The sequence below is a fragment of the Podarcis filfolensis genome (genome assembly GCF_964270895.1).
Source record: "Podarcis filfolensis genome assembly, chromosome: 13".
Lineage (NCBI taxonomy): Eukaryota > Metazoa > Chordata > Lepidosauria > Squamata > Lacertidae > Podarcis > Podarcis filfolensis.
Window position 1 is genome coordinate 5,875,074 of NC_139615.1, and position 20,782 is coordinate 5,895,855.

A 20,782-nucleotide genomic window follows, 5' to 3' on the forward strand; every position below is an offset into this window, starting at 1 on the left:
GGGGAAAAGACGGCTACTCCCAGCGGGCGGGGCAACGGCGGAGATGGGTTTCTGCCGCAGTGCCTGACGGGAGACGTAGTCCGAATGAATTGAAGGCGGGGAGCGCGAAGCAGAAGTGAATGGCTGGAGAGCAATTAGGCAAGGCTGGAATTATAGTCCCGCCCATTAAAGCGACGGCTGCTGCGGCAGTATGGAACAAAATGCGCGGGAGACGTAGCTCGTAAAGGTTCACTTGTGTGGAAAGGACTCCTTCTCCCATAGTGCACTGCGGGTCAGTCAGAGAAAGGGGTGTCGAAGAGGTGAATTCAAGCGGGGGTTCAAACACGGAGCAGCGCCGTCGCACGCTTTATCTCGAGCTCTAAGCGTCTTTACTGGTTTCCTTTTTTTAAAAAAAGGCGAAAAAAGTCTGGAAGGCCTTTTGTATGTAGGGAGGGGGGGGCAAATACTCTGAAGCGGAAGTGACGCCAGATAGGCCGGAAGGAGCGCGGGAGCGTGAGGGGAACAGCGTCCCCGTTCTGCTTCCGAGGTCAGAGGTCGCGCGGCTGACTGAAGAGGCTGGTCACGATGCTGATCAAAGTGAAGGTAAAGGAGGCTCTCGGCGGTTCCCCACTGGGGGAAGGAGTGGGAGAAGACACGGGGGGGTCACCTCCCCGTGCCCCGGGGCATGACGGGAGAGCTTTGCGGCTCCCCTCGCCCGTGCCGCGGTGCATTGTGGGGCACCTGGGACACCCCCCCTCCCGTCCAGCCCTGGTTGTGTTGCGGATGGGGCTCCTCCCACAGCTCCCTCCTGGAGGCAGGAGGCAAACAGGTAGAGCTCTCCTCCCCCCCCCAGTCTTCACTTGGGAGCGCTTCACCTGCTGGATTTCCGCCTGCCATGCATCCTGACTTCCTCACCTCCTTGTAGGTGCCTAGGCTATGGAAATAATAATAATAATAATTTTTTATTTATACCCCGCCCTCCCCAGCCAAGGCTGGGCTCAGAGCGGCTTACAAGCAATAATAAAAACAAGATTAATGATTACAACTTAAAAACAAAAATAAAATACAACATTAAAATAATGGAACATTAAAATATTAAAATGTAGCCTCATCGCAGGAGGAGAAGGAAAAGAAAAAAGAAAGAGAGCGAGGGAGGGAATCAAATTGACTCCAAGCCAAAGGCCAGGCGGAACAACTCTGTCTTACAGGCCCTGCGGAAAGAAATCAGATCCTGCAGGGCCCTGGTCTCATGAGGCAGAGCGTTCCACCAGGCCGGAGCCAGTGTTGAAAAGGCCCTGGCTCTGGTTGAGGCCAATCTAACTTCCTTAGGGCCTGGGACCACTAAGGTGTTGTTGTTAATGGACCTTGAGGCTCTCCGTGGGGCAGACCGGGAGAGGCGGTCCCGTAGGTACGAGGGTCCTAGGCCGTGAAGGGCTTTAAAGGTCAAAACCAGCCCGTACTCCACCGGGAGCCAGTGCAGCTTGAAAAGCACTGGGTGAATATGCTCCCATGGCAGGGACCCTGTGAGGAGCCTCACTGTAGCATTCTGCACCCCCTGGAGTTTCTGGGACAGCTTCAAGGGCAGCCCCGTTTAGAGCGAATTACAGTAGTCAAGCCTGGAGATGACCGTCGCATGGATCACTGTGGCCAGGTTGGGGCGGGAAAGGTAAGGGACCAACTGCTTGATGCGGCGAAGGTGGAAAAATGTCGCCTTGGCTGTTGCTGTAACTTGCGCCTCCATGGAAAGGGAGGCGTCAAGGATTACACCGAAACTCTTAACGGAAGGCAATGGCAGTAATTGGGCCCCCGCAAGAGAAGGGAGTTGGTCCCTCATCCCCATGCCATCCCGACCTAGCCATAGGACCTCTGTCTTCGAAGGATTTAGTTTCAATCGGCTCCCACAAAACCATCCAGCCACAGCTTCCAAGCATCTGGTCAGTGTGTTCGGGGCCAAGTCGGTGTGGCCATCCATTAGCAGATAGAGCTGAGTGTCATCAGCATATTGGTGACAGCCCAGCCCAAAGCTCCCGAAGGAAAGGCTGGTCCATGTCATTTCAGACTTCAAAACTAATCTGGGTCGGAATAAAACATCACAGGAGACTTTAATATTGCAACTTTAATGCAATATTAAAAGGTCAAAATACAGTAGGGGGAAATCGCAAAGTTTGTACAGTAACCGACTTTTCTGTCTCGGTCAAAGCCTAAGCAAAATCCTCATATGATAGCGGGGAGCTGATAGTCAGATATATAAGCCTTGGGAGATGCCCAAAATTTGGGAGTCGTTGAAAAGGCACAATTGCCAGAGTACCACAGCTATATATACTAACTGGTACCACTTGGGCATAGTAAGCTCACGGTCATGACTGAGAAGCCAACTTAAACACTTCATTTTTACAAACCTTTTGGACCTAATTTCTGTCACCAAATTGCACATAATAATTTTCTTTCGACCACTAGAGAACAGCAATTGGGTTGACGCACATGTGGTCTTTGATTAAATTTGTTCTTATTTATTGGTCAGATAAGGATTTTGATCAGGCTTTGACCTGAATAGACAATTTGTTACTGCATTGTTTTGTGATTTTATTTGGACCGCATTTTCATATTGTTACATTGGATTAAAACATTTTTTTTACATTTTTTAAAAATTCCTACATAACTTGGTTTTTGAGTCTAGTTTTGCAGGTTGGAGTAATATATCCTTTCATGTGTTGGTATATAGCATTAATGCAAATGGGAAATTTTAGATTTAAAAATATATATATATTTTAAAACAAGAATAAACAGAATAAATTATCCCTTTGCCCAAAATTTTGTATTTATGAATAAAATATACTAATGTGGTATATAAATTGTTTACAGGGCTGTCTTTTAAATAGCATTTTAATTCATTATTTAAGACTTTTTCCTCAGCTGGCCTACAAATGGAAAAAAGGACTAGAATAAAACAACAATTTCAAAGACAGTGGTATAGTGAGCCCATCAGAAGCTTAGATTCCATCAGAGACTAGGTTATAAACTATTTAATTATGGGTGTTAGTCCAGAATTTGGTATTCAGCTCCACAGTTTAATGAGCAGCTCAAAGATGGTGCTGAAGAGCTCCACTCAGTGGTGAAACCGGAGGAAATGTTTAGTTGAAACTGCATCATTTTCAGCTGCAAACCCAACATTGAATTTTGGAGCTATTGCCCAAGGTACAATTTTTAAGTATTTTGTCACTTAATGATCAAATAGGGCTCATGAGTTCTGCTGGAACAGAGATAGCAAGCTCTTTTTTTGTCATGGCTGTTGCTAGCACTGCTTTAAAAGTGGGAAAGGTGCCAGGGGAACTCAATAAACTGGGGTGCCACCACCCAGAAGGCTCTAGAGTAGGCTTCCCCAAACCTTGTGCGCTCTAGACATTTTGGACTACAACTCCAACCAGCCCCAGCCAGCACAGGTGAGGGGACTTGTTGTTCAAAACATTTGAAGGACACTGGATTGTGGAAGACTGCCCGTACATCTTATACCTTTCCTACAGTTGTTCATATTGTAGGGGCACTCACAAAAGAGCTTCCTTGGATGTTTTTGCTGCACTGGGGGGAGAGAATAAGCGGGAAGAGGTGCTCTGTTCAGATGGAGTTCCAGGCCAGGCATTACCTTTAAGCATCTTTTCCTTTTCCTTTCTCCTCCTTGTTGGCAAAAGGGACCCCTGACCATTAGGTCCAGTCGTGGCCGGCTCTGGGGTTGCGGCGCTCCTCTCGCTTTACTGGCCAAGGGAGCCGGCGTGCAGCTTCCAGGTCATGTGGCCAGCATGACCAAGCCGCTTCTGGCAAACCAGAGCAGCGCACGGAAACGCCGTTTACCTTCCCGCCGGAGCGGTACCTATTTATCTACTTGCACTTCGACGTGCTTTCGAACTGCTAGGTTGGCAGGAGCAGGTACCGAGCAACTGGAGCTCACCCCGTCGCAGGGATTCAAACCGCCAACCTTTTGATTGGCAGGTCCTAGGCTCTGTGGTTTAACCCACAGCACCACCCGCGTCCCCCTTGTTGGCAAACTTGCTGCCAAATGGGGAGCTACCTGCTCTGTGTGTGAATCTCGAGGCTTGCTGATCATCAGGCCGCACCCCAGGAATCCCATTTCATGAAAAATGCTAATGCCACAGTCTTCTGTTGACTTGACAGGACTTAGAATCATAGAATCATAGAATCATAGAGTTGGAAGAGACCACAAGGGCCATCGAGTCCAACCCCCTGCCAAGCAGGAAACACCATCAGAGCACTCCTGACATATGGTTGTCAAGCCTCTGCTTAAAGACCTCCAAAGAAGGAGACTCCACCACACTCCTTGGCAGCAAATTCCACTGTCGAACAGCTCTTACTGTCAGGAAGTTCTTCCTAATGTTTAGGTGGAATCTTCTTTCTTGTAGTTTGGATCCATTGCTCCGTGTCCGCTTCTCTGGAGCAGCAGAAAACAACCTTTCTCCCTCCTCTATGTGACATCCTTTTATATATTTGAACATGGCTATCATATCACCCCTTAACCTCCTCTTCTCCAGGCTAAACATGCCCAGCTCCCTTAGCCGTTCCTCATAAGGCATCGTTTCCAGGCCTTTAACCATTTTAGTTGCCCTCCTCTGGACACGTTCCAGTTTGTCAGTGTCCTTCTTGAACTGTGGTGCCCAGAACTGGACACAGTACTTGCTTCTGGGTTTCAGAGCCAGCAGCCGTGCAAAGGGAAATGGTTATAACCCAGTGTTTTACATTTCCCCCAACTGCTTTGACATGTGTTGGGATGCTGCCTGCCTCCCATTTCCTCTGGTTGGAGATAGGTGGAAAGATTGCCTCCCATTTAAAATCTGAGTTATGGATTGCCCCAGGGCAGAAATGGAATGAGCTGGGAATGCTGGAGTGAGGGGTTCTGAGATACTGTCTCTGGTTCATGGGGGAAGAAGAAAGCCGCAAGATCCAGTTCTGAGCATGATCAGAGAGAGGAAGGTTATAATGAATTGTGTCCGGGGAGATGGTGGGAGCTACAGACGCGGGTGGCGCTGTGGGTTAAACCACAGAGCCTAGGACTTGCCGATCAGAAGGTCGGCGGTTCGAATCCCCGCGACGGGGTGAGCTCCCGTTGCTCGGTCCCTGCTCCTGCCAACCTAGCAGTTCGAAAGCACGTCAAAGTGCAAGTAGATAAATAGGTACCGCTCTGGTGAGACGATAAACGGCGTTTCCGTGCGCTGCTCTGGTTCTCCAGAAGCGGCTTAGTCATGCTGGCCACATGACCCGGAAGCTGTACACCAGCTCCCTTGGCCAGTAAAGCGAGATGAGCGCTGCAATCCCAGAGTCGGCCACGACTGGACCTAATGGTCAGGGGCCCCTTTACCTTTACAATCCTGATGCAGAATGAGAAGGGAGTTTGGGGAGGGCCGTAAGCTCTCAAAAAGCACCCAGCCCCAAATTTCTTTGGGAGCAGTAGGAGGAAAAAATGTCTGTTTTCTAGCCTTGCCGCCTGAAGAAGTGGCTGAATCATTGTCGGGGAGATGAGTGGCTGCTAGTAGCTAAGGCCTCTCTCTTTTGTTCCAGACGCTCACCGGAAAAGAGATTGAGATTGACATAGAACCCACAGACAAGGTACCTCGGGCAAACAAACATGGCGGGTGGGATGGTGGTGATGATAGCGGTGCTCTGCACCTACCAGGGAATCACCTGTTTGGTTTTTCCATTCTAGTCTATGGAGAGGGACATGTCATTTGCCCTGGTGTGTGGGGCTGGTTTGCGTCGCTGTGGATCCAGCCCAGCCCCTCACACCAAGGCAAACAACATGTCTCTCTCTTCCTCAAGTCCAGTTTTGCAGAACTGGCTGACATCAAACAGGCACACTCCCTGTTGAACTTCCAGTGTTGGTGAAACAGGCATTTTAAGTGAGGTTTCCCCCCCCCCCCGATCTTGGGTTCCTTTTTGCAATGTATGCTGTATCCTTGCTGTATGCCTCTTAGAAATTACGGCATTAAGTGGTACGTAAATTTGAAGATGAATGGATTGATCCAATTGTGGAGGGAAAAGGGGTTTGTTGGTTGGTACCCATGTCCTCTTTCTTCTGGCCCCCACCCACCCAGGCGTGGCCTGTTATCAGCCTGGCCAGATGGTGGAGCTATTCCTCCTCTGCTGTCTTGCCCTCAGGTAGTGGGCGATGAGACGTGTTTGCCAAGGGCGTCCGTCCTCTTGAAAGGACAGCCAGGACTTTTTCTGGGCAAGCATGACATCTCCTTCATCAACTCAACTGAACCACAGTGCCCATCCGCCTCCCAGTCACATTGGTCCCATGTGAGAAACATTTGAGAGGTTCTTTTTTTAAAAAAAATAATTTTTATTAAGTTTTCCATTTAACAATCCAATCCTATCACATTAATTATTCCAAATTATACCAATACATATCATAAAGTCCAAATATTTTGCCAAATTATATATTTTTGTTGGGGGTTCCCATGCTTCGAGTTCAGTAACTGAACGAGAAACATTTGAGAGGTTCATCAGATCCTTCTGGGCCACGTTCAGGAGCTTTTGAGGCAGAGGCCACAAGGACATAGCTGTCAACTTTTCCCTTTTCTTGCGAGGAATCCTATTCAGAATAAGGGAATTTCCCTTGAAAAAAGGAAATGTTGACAGCTATGCAAGGATGGGGAGGCCCAAATGCTCAGATGTTGCCCTTTGTGACAGCGAAACAGATTGAAAGAGTCAAGCAGGCTGTTTTCCCCACTGGGAAGTGAGGTTTACCTCCGTCAGCCTTGCCATTAGTTTTGATGTGAGGTTGCAGCTAAAAACTGCTCTGGATAGACTGTGACCTTTTCCTGTTCTCCCCCCTCTCTTTCTCCTCTCTCTCTGCCCCCCTTCCCCCCAGGTGGAGAGAATAAAGGAGCGAGTGGAAGAAAAAGAGGGAATTCCGCCACAACAACAGCGACTCATCTACAGTGGCAAGCAGATGTGAGTCCACCGGGAGCGGTGGCTGTTTCCCAGTATATTGTGGGGAACGCCTGGCTTTTGTAATGCTGTTAGGGTGGAAGCAGAGGCTGCCCTAGGGCATTGTGGGATAATTGTTTTATAGGACGGTGGCCCACAGGCCAAGCCACAGCACCCGGCCCTACAGGTATGGGGCTGGTGAAAACCTGGCTTAGCTGTAGCGGGGGTTGCAAGCTTGGAAAACGCAGGGCAAAGTGCTGCAGGGCTTTGGAAAGGCATGGCAATAATAATAATAATAATAATAATAATAATAATAATAATAATAATAATAATAATATATTTATACCCCGCCCTCCCCGGCCAGAGCTGGGCTCAGGGCAGCTAACACCAATAAAATTACAATAAAACATAATGGGGGGGACAAACAAACAAAAACCAGTTTATTAAAATACAGGTTAAAATACCATTTAAAATGCAGCGTCATTTTAATAGTAGCCCATAAATCAAAGCCATAAGGGGAAGGGAAACATAAGGGTCAGACTGAGTCCATACCAAAGGCCAGGCGGAACAGCTCTGTCTTGCAGACCCTGCGGAAAGATGCAAGACCCAGCTGATTTGTCAGCCCCTTTCAAAACGTTGCAGAGCGCTTTGCAAAGCATTTTATAAGGCTAGCATGCGACAGAAAAGTCACCTGATGCTATTGTGGCATCAGGTGATTGGCAGGTGGTGGCCCCACGAGGGGTGGAGGAGATAACGATCTGGCCCACTGGCATTTCTGTGCTGCCTTTCCATGAAAAAACACCCCCAAAGGTGGATAGCGACAATAACAGCCGCAATATTTTATATATTATATGTGTATATTTTTTAAAAAGTGATATTGCAAGAATGCCATATGAGCATGAGGGGTAAGAGCAGAGAAAAAAAAGCCTGTTAGAAACATAATTTCATTTAAAAGGCATATTTAAACATGATAGCAGCAGAAGAAAGCAGTTGAGGTCCAGTTGGCCAAATACTTGCTTTAAATGAAAAGGGTTTTCCCTACTAGAAGAGGGTCATCGAGAAGAGTGCTAGACCAGCCTCCCTCAGCAGGATGTTCCAGAGTTTGGGACCAGCCACTTCAGTTGAAATTCCTGCATTTCAGGGGGTCGGACTAGATGACTCTTGGGGTCCATTCCAACTTTACGATTCTGCAAAAGCCCTTCTTCAAGTTCCTGCCAAACACATTCCATATATCAGTGGGAGAGAAACAAGATTAATAATAACAATAATTTTTTATTTGTATCTCGCCCAGCCGAGGCCGGACTCAGAGCAGCTAACATCATAAAACAACATGATATGCCTAAAAACAGACATCAATTAATTAAAATACATCTTAAAATTAATTCAGACAAGTTAAAATCAGGGCAGGTGGCAGTTATCAGGTTGGAGTTGAGAGTGATTAATACTTGCCAGGACCAACTGTTTCCACTGATCCTACAAGGACCTGTGAGTGAGTTAGGGGCCTCCTTTGGGCTTGTTTTATACAAAGGAAAGTAACTCAAACTGCATCCTGCCCAAAGGACTGGCGGAACAGCTCCATCTTGTAGGCCCTGCAGAAAGATGTCAAATCCCGCATTGTCTCTGGAAGGTCCAAGCCCCCCAGGCCACCTCAGAAAGACAGTTGCAATGTGCCTGGGTGTATTATGTGGCCTGTTGCTCGACTACACAATACATCCGTGAAGACATTATTCCAGCCTTTGCAAACCTGGAGCCCTCCAGAGGTTTGGCAAGTCTGAGGTAGGGGAACGCTGGGATAGAAAATTACCTTGTGCAAAAATGTTTGCCTCAGTTAATAATGAATGAAGCAACATTACAGTGGTGCCTCGCAAGACGAAATTAATTCGTTCCGCAAGTTTTTTCTTCTTGCGAGTTTTTCGTCTTGCGAAGCACGGTTTCCCATAGGAATGCATTGAAAATCAATTAATGCGTTCCTATGGAGACCGCTTGCCAGGCTGGCGGTGCGGAGAAGGGCTTTTCTCCCCACCGCAAGCCTTCAGGACAGGTCCGGGAACAGAGGGGAAGGCGCGCAGCGCTTCTCCTCTGTTCCCGGGGCTTGCGGTGGGAGGAGGGTTTTTCCTCCCCACCGCCAACATTCAGAACAGCATTCTGAATGTTGGCGGTGGGAAGGAAAACCCTCCTCCCACCGCAAGTCTTCAGGACAGCCATCCGAAGGCTGGCGCGGGGAGAAGGTCTCTCCGCCCCACCGCCAGCCTTCGGAGGAGCCTTCCGAAGGCTGGTGGCGGGAGGAGGTCTCTCCACCCCACCGCCAGCCTTCGGAGGAGGTCCGAGGACAGTGGGGAAGACGCACTGCGCTTCCCCGCTGTCCTGGAGATTTCCCTATGGGCTTTCGTCTTGCGAAGGAAGCCCATAGGGAAATTCGTCTTGCGAAGCGCATCGAAAAACGGAAAACCCTTTCGTCTAGCGGGTTTTTCGTCTTGCGAGGCGTTCCTCTTGCGGGGCACCACTGTATTATGGGCCAAGCCCATTTGCTTCCTTCAATGATATCTTATTGTTGGGGTATGAGCAGGGTAAAAATATTACAGTGGTAGCTTGGTTTATGAACTTAATCTGTTCCGGAAGTTTGTTCTTAAACCAAAGCGTTCTTCAACCAAGGTGTGCTTTCCCATAGCAGTGAGGGACAAGTTCACAAACCGAAACACCTACTTCCAGGTTTGCAGCGTCCTTAATCCAAGCTGTTCATAAACTAAGCTGTTCTTAAACCAAGGTACCACTGTACTACTACTTGGGAAGTGACAGCCATAATGTATTACATGCCAGTCTAGAGCCCCAGCCCCTGGGGCTTATGGGAGTTGTAGTCCAGAACATTTGTAGGACTCCAGCCTGGCCCAAGGCACTCAAACCACTCCTGCCTCTGTCTCTTCCCAGGAACGACGAGAAAACGGCCGCCGACTACAAGATCCAGGGCGGCTCTGTGCTCCATTTGGTCTTGGCGCTACGAGGGGGAGGCCTGCGATGATAGCGCACCTGTCCCTTGGCACGTCCCCCTCTCCCTCCCCCCCTCCCCACAAAGGACAGATCTGCCGTTTGCGTGTGGGACACCGCCAGGCTGCGCATAGCTACCCTCCCAAACCCTTTCTTCCTTCTGGATCCAGGAAGAAAATGGCCGCCGCTGCCGCCCACCACTCCAGAGATCTTCCGCAAGCTGTCATTTGAGGGAGGTGCCATTTAGCAGGGGCATTGGGGGGGGGAGTCCATGGTTTGTTGCCTTCCTGGGGGATCCCGCATCCTGCCGGCCCTGATCCTCATGCATTTCCACCTTGGCGACTTCTCAAGTGCTGCCTGTGCTCATTGGCTGTGTTTTGCCTCCCCTCGTTCAAATGTCCTTCTCCCTGCCCCCCCCTTTCCCGCAGTTGAAATGGCTGAATGTTAAATAAAGGTGTTTCACGTGGTTTCTTGAGTTGCAGGCTCATGACTGTGTTCGACTTTGCTTACGATGTGCCTTTCTCACTGGGGTATTCGGGATCCTCAAGTCAAAAGTGGCTCAAAAGGCATTTCCTTTCCTCTGGGATCTGTAACATATGGGTAGGCAAACCAAGGCCCGGGGGCCGGATCTGGCCCAATCGCCTTCTAAATCTAGCCCATGGGCAGTCCGGGAATCGGCGTGTTTTTACATGAGTAGAATGTGTCCTTTTCTTTAAAATGCATCTCTGGGTTATTTGTGGGGCCTGCCTGGTGTTTTTACATGAGTAGAATGTGCGCTCTTATTTAAAATGCATCTCTGGGTTATTTGTGGGGCATAGGAATTCGTTCATTATTATTTTTCGAAATATAGTGCAGCCCCCCCACAAGGTCTGAGGGACAGTGGACTGGCCCCCTGCTGAAAAAGTTAACTGACCCCTGCTATAGCATGTATGTTTGTACAGTGGTACCTCGGGTTACATACGCTTCAGGTTACAGACTCCGCTAACCCAGAAATAGTGCTTCAGGTTAAGAACTTTGCTTCAGGTTGAGAACAGAAATCGTGCTCCGGCAGCCGGAGGCCCCATTAGCTAAAGTTGTGCTTCAGGTTAAGAACAGTTTCAGGTTAAGAACGGACCTCCGGCACGAATTAAGTACTTAACCTGAGGTACCACTGTATATGTATGCACAAGGGCTAACAGAGCTGCAGTTCCCAGATTTTTTTGCAGCGGGAACCATGACAGTAGTGGATTTTCTTCAGTTAACCCTTCCCATTCTTAAATCACTCCTGATATTCTGCTATGTTCCCTTTAATCCCAACAGAAAGAGCATTGTCGCGTCATTTAAAGAGGTGCCTGAATTAGGGGAAAAAATTAAAGCATGCCCAAAATAAAAAAACATTTTTTTAGAGAGGTGCCCAAAATAAAACTAAATAGCACGCAAACTAGAATGTTATATAGCACCCAAATTTACATTTTGTTTAAAGAGGTGCCCAAGTTTTAAATATATATTTATACAGAGCCCAAATTAACATTTTATATATTGCACCGAAATAATAATCCTTTAAAGAACATCTGCAATCAGAATTTTATTCAAAGCGTGCGCAAAATTATTATTTATTTCATGTCTATATCGCTTTATATTTTTAAGAAAAAATCCCAAAGCAGTTTACAGCATATTATTAAAACTGCAATAAAACAATCCAGGATCAAACATTTCTGAAGCACATCAAATATAGAGTATACAGCCAAAGCAACATAATTAACAGAAAACTAAAATATTACCTTAAAAGATTTCAAAATAAAACATTACAAAGGAGGTCAACTACAGAAGACATGTTTGGAACAAAAACAAATCTTTAACATTTCAAAAGGAAAAAAGAAACATGGCTAAATGAAGTCAAATATAACATACGCATTTAAAGCAGCATCATTAACAAAAGAGGAAAATGTGATCGTAAGCATGACAAAATCCACCGTCCTCGCCTTTCCCTCGCTGCCAATTCCTGCAACAATCACAGCCCATCCTTTTCTCTATATAAAAGGGGGAAAAGCCCTGCTGTGTTGGCAATCTCCCCCCCCCCCCGCCACAACCCCCCGGGACTGAAGGGGTTAACCCTCGGGACTCAAGGGGTTAACCCGGGGGCGGCCCTGGAACGCTCTCGCAGCCGCTGTTTGCATCCGGAGCTTCCGCAGCAGCAGCAGCAGCACGTGGCTCCTCGGCGATCAAGTGAAAGAGGAAGCGCCCCCGAGTGACAGGCAGCCTGTCATTCATCCGCCGCCGCCGCCGATCTGCTAGTTCCTGGAGGGCCGGATTCTGCAGCTCCCGTTGCTCCTCGCAGGAAGAAAGCGGGGGCCTGATTCGCAGCTCCACCGGCCCCTGATTGCCTCCTTTTTAAAAAAAAAGAGAGGAGCAAAAGTCTCTTTTTTTCCTAGAGTGCGACCCCTACTTTACCTGTTTTTGCTTCCTGGAAATAGAAAGGAGATGAGCAAACGGCCGGCGCTGGTTGTGTTTGACTTGGGTAAGTTGCTCCGTCGTTGCTTTGGGGCTCACCCTGTATTGTTGTTGTTGTTGAGTCGTTTAGTCGTGTCCGACTTTTCGTGACCCCCTGGACCAGAGCACGCCAGGCCCTCCTGTCTTCCACTGCCTCCCGCAGTTTGGTCAGACTCATGTTCGTATCTTCAAGAACACTGTCCCACCATCTCGTCCTCCGTCGGCCCCTTCTCCTTGGGCCCTCCATCTTTCCCAACATCAGGGTCTTTTCCAGGGAGTCTTCTCTTCTCATGAGGTGGCCAAAGTCTTGGAGCCTCAGCTTCAGGATCTGTCCTTCCAGTGAGCACTCAGGGCTGATTTCCTTCAGAATGGAGAGGTTGGATCTTCTTGCAGTCCATGGGACTCTCAAGAGTCTCCTCCAGCACCAGAATTCAAAAGCATCCATTCTTCAGCGATCAGCCTTCTTTATGGTCCAGCTCTCACTTCCATACATCACTACTGGGAAAACCAGAGCTTTTACTATACGGACCTTTGTTGGCAAGGTGATGTCTCTGCTTTTTAAGATGCTGTCTAGGTTTGTCATTGCTTTTCTCCCAAGAAGCAGGCGTCTTTTAATTTCGTGACTGCTGTCACCATCTGCAGTGATCATGGAGCCCAAGAAAGTAAAATCTCTCACTGCCTCCATTTCTTCCCCTTCTATTTGCCAGGAGGTGATGGGACCAGTGGCCATGATCTTCGTTTTTTTGATGTTGAGCTTCAGACCATATTTTGTGCTCTCCTCTTTCACCCTCATTAAAAGTTTCTTTAATTCCTCCTCACTTTCTGCCATCAAGGTTGTGTCATCTGCATATCTGAGGTTGTTGATATTTCTTCCGGAAATCTTAATTCTGGCTTGGGATTCATCCAGCCCAGCCTTTCGCATGATGAATTCTGCATATAAGTTAAATAAGCAGGGAGACAATATACAGCCTTGCCGTACTCCTTTCCCAATTTTGAACCAATCAGTTGTTCCATATCCAGTTCTAACTGTAGCTTCTTGTCCCACATAGAGATTTCTCAGGAGACAGATGAGGTGATCAGGCACTCCCATTTCTTTAAGAACTTGCCATAGTTTGCTGTGGTCGACACAGTCAAAGGCTTTTGCATAGTCAATGAAGCAGAAGTAGATGTTTTTTCTGGAACTCTCTAGCTTTCTCCATAATCCAGCGCATGTTTCATCGTGTGTGTGTGTGTGTGTGTGTGTGTGTGTGTGTGTATATATATATATATATATATATATATATATATATACACACACACACACACACACACACACACACAAACAAACATCCTTGGGAATAAGGACCCTTGAACTCTGCGGGGTCCTAAGTTTGGGATGAAAGAAATTTCCATCAACCAACTCCCAAGGAAGTTCCAGGATCCCACCATTTTGCTTTCTGCCTGGAACAGCTTTGCCACAGCCAGAGGTTCAACAGGTGTAGTTCTCCCACGTTGTGTTTGTTCAACGCCTTTATTCCTTCCTGCTCTGCAACTGTTACGTTAAGGTGTGTTTGTTTGGGTGGGGGAAATCCAGGTGGCCCTCCAAGTTCCTCTGTCTGGCCCCAAGGGCTTTCACCTCGGAGCAAACACTCTCCTCACCCTCAGCCGCTCCTGAGCATGAGGCTCTTAATCTCAGGTCACCTTGGGCAAAACTTTTCTTCCTTGCACGGGGTTGGACTAGATGACCGCCGGGGTCCCTTCCAACATGACAATTCTATACTCTTCCTTCATACCCTCCTGGAGTATTTCTGCCTGGAAATGTGTCCTTGAAGGCTGGTAGTTGCCTAGATGGAGGGACAGCCAGGGGGTGTTGGGGTGGGAATTTAGAAACTAGCTCACTCTACAAAGGTAAAATTCGCACTCATTGCCCCACCCATTTCTGCCTCTGCCCACTTGGCACATGTGGCCCCCAGAATGTTGTCTGGCCCTCGGAGCTTAAAAATTAATATGCAAAAGTTTAAAAGGCGCAAGGAGATAGGATAATAAAATACTAAGGATGGAATAAGAAATAAAGTGAATAATGCAACAATAACAAAAATAATAGTATATAGTATAGTATATTTTATATATACTATATTTTTATAGTATAGTATATTTTATTTTTTAGTCTCTATGGTATAGTGTATTTTAAAATGGGGTTTCAGAGTTTTTAGGGGGTTTTGAATGTTTTATGTAGTTTTTATGTAGTTTTATGTAGTTTTTATGTAGTTTTATGTAGTTTTATGTAGTTTTTCAATTTCATTGTCCTGCACGGGACAGTGACAATAAAGATATTGTATCGTATCGTATCGTATCGTATCGTAGTAGGTAAAGAAGATCGCACACGGGTGGAGGGAAGTACTGGGCTGTGGGGGGAGGGAGGTGAAGGGATTAATTGAAATTGTTAATGATTGGTATAGGATTTAAGAGATTTAAATTTTTATAAAGATTCTATAAGGAAAGCAGAAAGCAGCAAGAAATATCAGAGAGGTGATCAGTGTAAATGAAAACATGAGACTTGTGGTTCTGTTACATATGATTTTATTCTGGAGTTGTCTGTTTATTTTGGAGTTGTTTGTTGTAAAGAATGTATATTATGTGAATAAAATAATAAAGGAATCAGAAGGTTGTCCGGCCCTCAGGCTGAAGACACCCCCCCCATAGATTCTGCCTTCAACAAGCAGAATCTGTGTAGTAAAAAGACACAATTTGGGAAGAATGTGAATGAGTGAAGCACGTGAGAAACATGAAATTTTAGGCTTATGTTTTGGGGGTTAGGGGAATTCAAGGTCAACTGATCTCTCTCTTACAGATTACACCCTGTGGCCCTTCTGGGTTGACACCCATGTGGACCCCCCCTTCCAGAAAAGCAGGTGAGATCTTTAGAGGAAGGGTGGAATACAAATTTAATAATAATATGGAGAGTTTATAGGACTGGCAGTGTTTTTTGAGGGAGTTTTTCTGCAGCATCTCATTGACCAGGCACAGGCAAACTCGGCCCTCCAGCTGTTTTGGGACTACAGTTCCCATCATCCCTGACCGCTGGTCCTGCTAGCTAGGGATGATGGGAGTTGTAGTCCCAAAACATCTGGAGGGCCGAGTTTGCCTATGCCTGTCATTGACTCACACTAATGTGGCTTTTAATCTGTTTTTGGTTCATTTTCATTTATCAAAAGTCTTAAATTATTGTTGATAATTCTTCTTACTGGTAATTGCATTGTTTTATCTTTTTTTGCAAACCTCTTTGAGGGGTTGGGTTTTTTTACAATCAATTTTTACAAATTTTATGAAATAAATAGTGATGGATTTATACTGGGCGATCCGCACACATTGTACCGCTTATTAGATTCCCTGATGCGATGCTTCTCTAAGGTTACCATGTCTTTGTCATCCACGTGGGCAACTATTGTGCTGTAACGCAACGAAAGCGGGGCAAAATAAATACATAAACTAGAACGTTGTTTATATCTCCCTGGTCCTGAATGGGGTACCTGTGCCCCTGAAGGACCAGGTGCGCAGCCTGGGAGTCATTCTGGACTCACCGCTGTCCATGGAGGCGCAGGTCAATTCTGTGTCCAGGGCAGCTGTTTATAAGCTCCATCTGGTACGCAGGCTGAGACCCTCCCTGCCCGCATACTGTCTCGCCAGAGTGGTGCATGCTCTGGTTATCTCCCGCTTGGACTACTGCAATGCGCTCTACGTGGGGCTACCTTTGAAGGTGGCCCGTAAACTACAACTAATCCAGAATGCAGCAGCTAGACTGGGGACTGGGAGCGGCCACCGAGACCACATAACACCGATCTTGAAAGACCTACATTGGCTCCCAGTACGTTTCTGAGCACAATTCAAAGTGTTGGTGCTGACCTTTAAAGCCCTAAACAGCCTCGGTCCAGTATACCTGAAGGAGCGTCTCCACCCACATCGTTCTGCCCAGACACTGAGGTCCAGCGCCGAGGGCCTTCTGGCGGTTCCCTCATTGCGAAAAGCAAAGCTAAAGGGAACCAGGCAGAGAGCCTTCTCAGTGGTGACACCCACCCTGTGGAACGCCCTCCCATCAGATGTCAAAGAGATAAACAACTACCTGACATTGAGAAGACTTCTGAAGGCAGACCTGTTCAGGGAAGTTTTTAATGTGTGACATCTTAGTGTATTTTTGGTCTTTGTGGAAGCCGCCCAGAGTGGCTGGGGAAACCCAGCCAGATGGGCGGGGTACAAATAATAAATTACTATTATTCTTATACTTATTCTTATATTTTAAAAGATGCAGGATTTCATCAGCAGGTTATGGGGCATGTGCCAACTGGGGTGTCCAAACCCCAAAACAATGTCGAAAGGGAGTTCTGCATCTAACTTCCCTGAAACCATCTTGAGCACAAATTGTCATTAATGCACAATACAAAGGGCCTTTTGGGGAGCTGTTTATTCCCCCCACATGGGGGGGAGACACTGATGTTTGTTTTATGCTTAGAGGACTCTGTGCCCCGAAAAGCCATGCAGCAGGCAGGAACCCAACAGGTGAAGCTCTCCTTTGTGTTCTGGGGAAAACTGTACCTGTTGGATTTCTGCCTGCCATGTTAAAAACACATATACCACCCCGACACTTTTTTTGTTGTTTTAAAGGCAACAAACCTCATGACTCTTTTGTCAATGTTCCCCTCAGCGATGGCTCAATACGAGACCGCAACGGGCGACCCATAAATCTGTACCCCGAGGTGCCGGCTGTGCTGGAGCAGCTGCAAGCGGAGGGGATCCCTATGGCGGCTGCCTCACGGTGAGTCCAGATCCTGCACCCATTCCTGCAGGCCCCAAACCACCTCCATTTATTCTGGGTTACTTGGCTTGGACTTCATGTCAACAGGGACATCCACACCATGTTTGCTGCTTGCCGACCACCCTTATCTCGAGTGATTATTATTATTATTATTATTATTATTATTATTATTATTATTATTATTTATACCCTGCCCATCTGGCTGGGTCCCCCCAGCCACTCTGGGCGGCTTTCAACAGAACACTAAAATACAATAACCTCTTAAACATTAAAAGCTTCCCTAAACAGGGCTGCCTTTAGATGTCTTCTAAAAGTTTGGGAGTTATTTTTCTCTTTGACATCTGGTGGGAGGGCATTCCACAGGGCGGGTGCCACTACCGAGAAGGCCCTCTGCCTGGTTCCCTGTAACTTGGCTTCTCGCAGGGAGGGAACCGCCAGGAGGCCCTAGGTGCTGGACCTCAGTGTCCGGGCAGAACACTGAGGTGTTCCGTTGTGTGACTAGTCCCTAGGAAGTCCTTTTAAATGTGTTTGTGGGACGGTTTATTGGCTTGCTTTCCTTTCTTGTCCTTGATTTCATTACGCATTTTGTGTTCTCCTTTTGCGCTTTCGTGTTGTGAACCGCCCTGCTATCTTCGGATTGCGGTGCTATTTTCCTAGAAGAAAGAGGAACTCGCAGTGGCACCAACCTGAGAGGTGCCGGAACTTGAGTTCCGGTTGAGAAAAATCCCTGAGCTTACAAATTTAACCTTGGTTGACGATGGGAGACAATGGAAGAATGTGCCTTTGGGGGTGAGGTCAAGATGTTGCCTGCTGTTGCTGCAAAGACTATACGGAAGAGACATGTTTTGTTGCAGCCGGGGCAGAGTAAGCCGTCCGTTTGCATCGTGGTACAGTGGTACCTCGGGTTAAGTACTTAATTTATTCCGGAGGTCCATTCTTAACCTGAAACTGTTCTTAACCTGAAGCACCACTTTAGCTAATGGGGCCTCCTGTTGCCGCCACGCCGCCGGAGCACAATTTCTGTTCTCATCCTGAAGCAAAGTTCTTAATCCAAGGTACTGTTTCTGGGTTAGCAGAGTTTGTAACCTGAAGTGTATGTAACCTGAAGTACCACTGTATTTCTTCTCTCCGTTCTCCTCCCAGCGGTCATTTCTCCTCAGGTCCCTGCTACGGATGCACGACTTGACTGCCCGTCTCCAGGCACTGCGGTTGTCTGCAAGGGGTATTATTTAATAAACAAGACGAATAAGCGATCTCAAATATGAATCTCTCCACCCCTCCCTCTCTCTTCCTAGGACAGGTGAGATCCGAGGGGCTAATCAGCTGTTGGATCTCTTCGGCCTAAACCGCTTCATCCGCTACGCAGAGATCTATCCAGGCAGCAAAGTCACCCACTTTCAGAAGTAAGGGAAGACCTACATCCTGTTGGATGGGGGGCATAGAGGGGGCGGCGGCTGTGAAAACAGGAGCCTGGACCAGCTGAGCCCTTGGTTCTTTGTACGCCCTCACAGTGATGTCCCCCAAGTTCCGTCCATTTCTTGGGCCAAATCCTGCCCGCCGGTTGGTTTATTTGAATTTTTTTATTATTACAGACCAGTTCTGGCTCACTTACAATATCAGGAAAATCATAAAACACAACAGGAATACATTGAATTGCAATTGGGTATAAAAGAGGCAATTCAGATATAGCGGCAGTTAAAAATATATATTAAATCTTGATCACTAAAATACAGTGGTACCTCAGGTCAAGTACTTAATTCGTTCCAGAGGTATGTTCTTAACCTGAAACTGTTCTTAACCTGAAGCACCACTTTACCTAACGGGGCCTCCTGCTGCCGCCACGCGATTTCTGTTCTCATCCTGAAGCAAAGTTCTTAACCCAAGGTAATATTTCTGGGTTAGTGGAGTCTGTAACCTGAAGTGTAGGTAACCTGAAGCGTAAGTAACCCGAGGTACCACTGTATAGCAGCAGTTAAAAATATATATTAAATATTGATCACTAAAATATAACCTAAAATTGTCATTTAAAACCTTAATCATTTTGGTAGTACGGTTTAATCTGGCCCCTGTGGCAGTTTATTTCCTGGAGTAAAATCCTAAAAAAAAAAAAGCTCACCAACTTCAACCCTAAAAAAAAGGTTAACGACTTTGGTTGCCCTTTGGCCTGCCCTCACGGCCCTTCACTTCATCAAATCTGGCCCTCTGTGAAAAAAGTTTGGACCCCACTGACGGAGGGCACCCCGTTGGCGAGGCTGGTCTATGGGAGCGACGGGACGACGAGTTCTCATTCTGCCCCCTGCCTGTTCCTCCTCAGGTTGTCTCAACAAACCGGGGTTCCCTTTTCGCAGATGCTCTTCTTCGACGACGAGAGCCGCAACATTTACGACGTCAGCAAATTAGGTAACAGGGAGAAATGTGCCCGCTGCGTGTGACCCCCTCGCCCCTAGGCGGCGGAGGCTGCTGTCCGTGGGGCAAAGGGGGCGCCCGCCTCACTCTTGGGAGCTGCTGTAGGTCAGTGGAGACAAGCCTGAGCTAAGCGGACCCCAAGGCTGACTCTGAATAAGTCAGCTTCCTACGAAGGGGGGAAAGATGTGCAATCTATTTTTCCCATATTTCGCTTCCACGTAGGAGTCACGTGTATCCTCGTCCCCAATGGCATGAACCTGTCCCTTCTGAAACAGGGCCTAGAAGCCTTCGCCCGCTCCTGAGTGCCGCCTGCGGCTGACGCAAACCGGACCTCTCTCTTCATGTGTGGAATGTGCTGGCGGGGGCTGCTTTTTGACCCCGTACAATAAATCTTCTACGTGTTTCTCTGCCGCGCATCTTTTTACACGCGTGTGAACAGCCTGGACTTACCTGATAGGCACCTTGCTGTAGCGTTCCCAAAGCAAAGGAAGGACTGGACTCTGATTAATAAAATACAGTGGTACCTCGGGCTGAGTACTTAATTCATTCCGTTCTTAACCTGAACCTGTTCTTAACCTGAAGCACCACTTTAGCTACTGGGGCCTCCTGCTGCTGCCGCGCCACCAGAGCACGATTTCTGTTCTCATCCTGAAGCAAAGTTCTTAACCCAAGGTACTATTTCTGGGTTAGCGGAGTGTGTAACCTTAAGCGTATGTAACTTGAAGCGTATGTAACCCGAGGTACCACTGTATAGCGGCAGTTAAAAATATATATTAAATATTGATCACTAAAATATAACCTAAAATTGTCATTTAAAACCTTAATCATTTGGTAGTACGGTTTAATCTGGCCCCTGTGGCAGTTTATTTCCTGGGGTAAAATCCTAAAAAAAAAGCTCACCTACTTCAATCCTAAAAAAAAGGTTAATAACTTTGGTTGGCCCTTTGGTCTGCCCTCACGGCCCTTCACTTCATCAAATCTGGCCCTCTGTGAAAAAAGGGGCCTCCAGCTGCTGCCGCGCCGCCGGAGCACGATTTCTGTTCTCATCCTGAAGCAAAGTTCTTAACTTGAAGCACTATTTCTGGGTTAGCAGCGTCTGTAACCTGAAGCGTATGTAACCTGAAGCGTATGTAACCTGAGGTACCACTGTACACACGAGGCTTGGCCAGCAAGACTCTGGGGAGAGATGCCAATATTAATAATAAACCCTGTCCACCC

General features: G+C 47.3%; 2 protein-coding genes across 2 annotated transcripts; both read left to right on the top strand.

Moving 5' to 3' along the window:
• The first annotated feature begins 101 nt into the window (after positions 1–101).
• Positions 102–10,375, top strand: NEDD8 (NEDD8 ubiquitin like modifier). Its single transcript, XM_083581301.1, has 4 exons — positions 102–582; positions 5,545–5,592; positions 6,860–6,942; positions 9,844–10,375. The coding sequence occupies exons 1-4, from the start codon at positions 565–567 to the stop codon at positions 9,932–9,934; spliced, it is 240 nt and encodes a 79-aa protein (XP_083437427.1). The 5' UTR covers positions 102–564; the 3' UTR covers positions 9,935–10,375.
• Positions 10,376–12,082: 1,707 nt separating this feature from the next.
• MDP1 (magnesium dependent phosphatase 1) lies at positions 12,083–19,969 on the top strand. The gene is made up of 6 exons (XM_083581284.1): positions 12,083–12,397; positions 15,200–15,260; positions 17,048–17,158; positions 18,454–18,561; positions 19,473–19,558; positions 19,787–19,969. Exons 1-6 carry the CDS (start codon positions 12,361–12,363, stop codon positions 19,864–19,866), a joined length of 483 nt encoding a protein of 160 aa, XP_083437410.1. The 5' UTR covers positions 12,083–12,360; the 3' UTR covers positions 19,867–19,969.
• The last annotated feature ends 813 nt before the right edge of the window (positions 19,970–20,782 follow it).

Coding starts and splice junctions, on each gene's coding strand:
- NEDD8 (XM_083581301.1), top strand. Junction 5,593..6,859: donor ACATAGAACCCACAGACAAG/GTACCTCGGGCA, acceptor CCTTCCCCCCAG/GTGGAGAGAATAAAGGAGCG. Junction 6,943..9,843: donor ATCTACAGTGGCAAGCAGAT/GTGAGTCCACCG, acceptor GTCTCTTCCCAG/GAACGACGAGAAAACGGCCG.
- MDP1 (XM_083581284.1), top strand. CDS start 12,361: ATGAGCAAACGGCCGGCGCTGGTTGTGTTTGACTTGG. Junction 12,398..15,199: donor GCTGGTTGTGTTTGACTTGG/GTAAGTTGCTCC, acceptor TCTCTCTTACAG/ATTACACCCTGTGGCCCTTC. Junction 15,261..17,047: donor CCCCCCTTCCAGAAAAGCAG/GTGAGATCTTTA, acceptor TGTTCCCCTCAG/CGATGGCTCAATACGAGACC.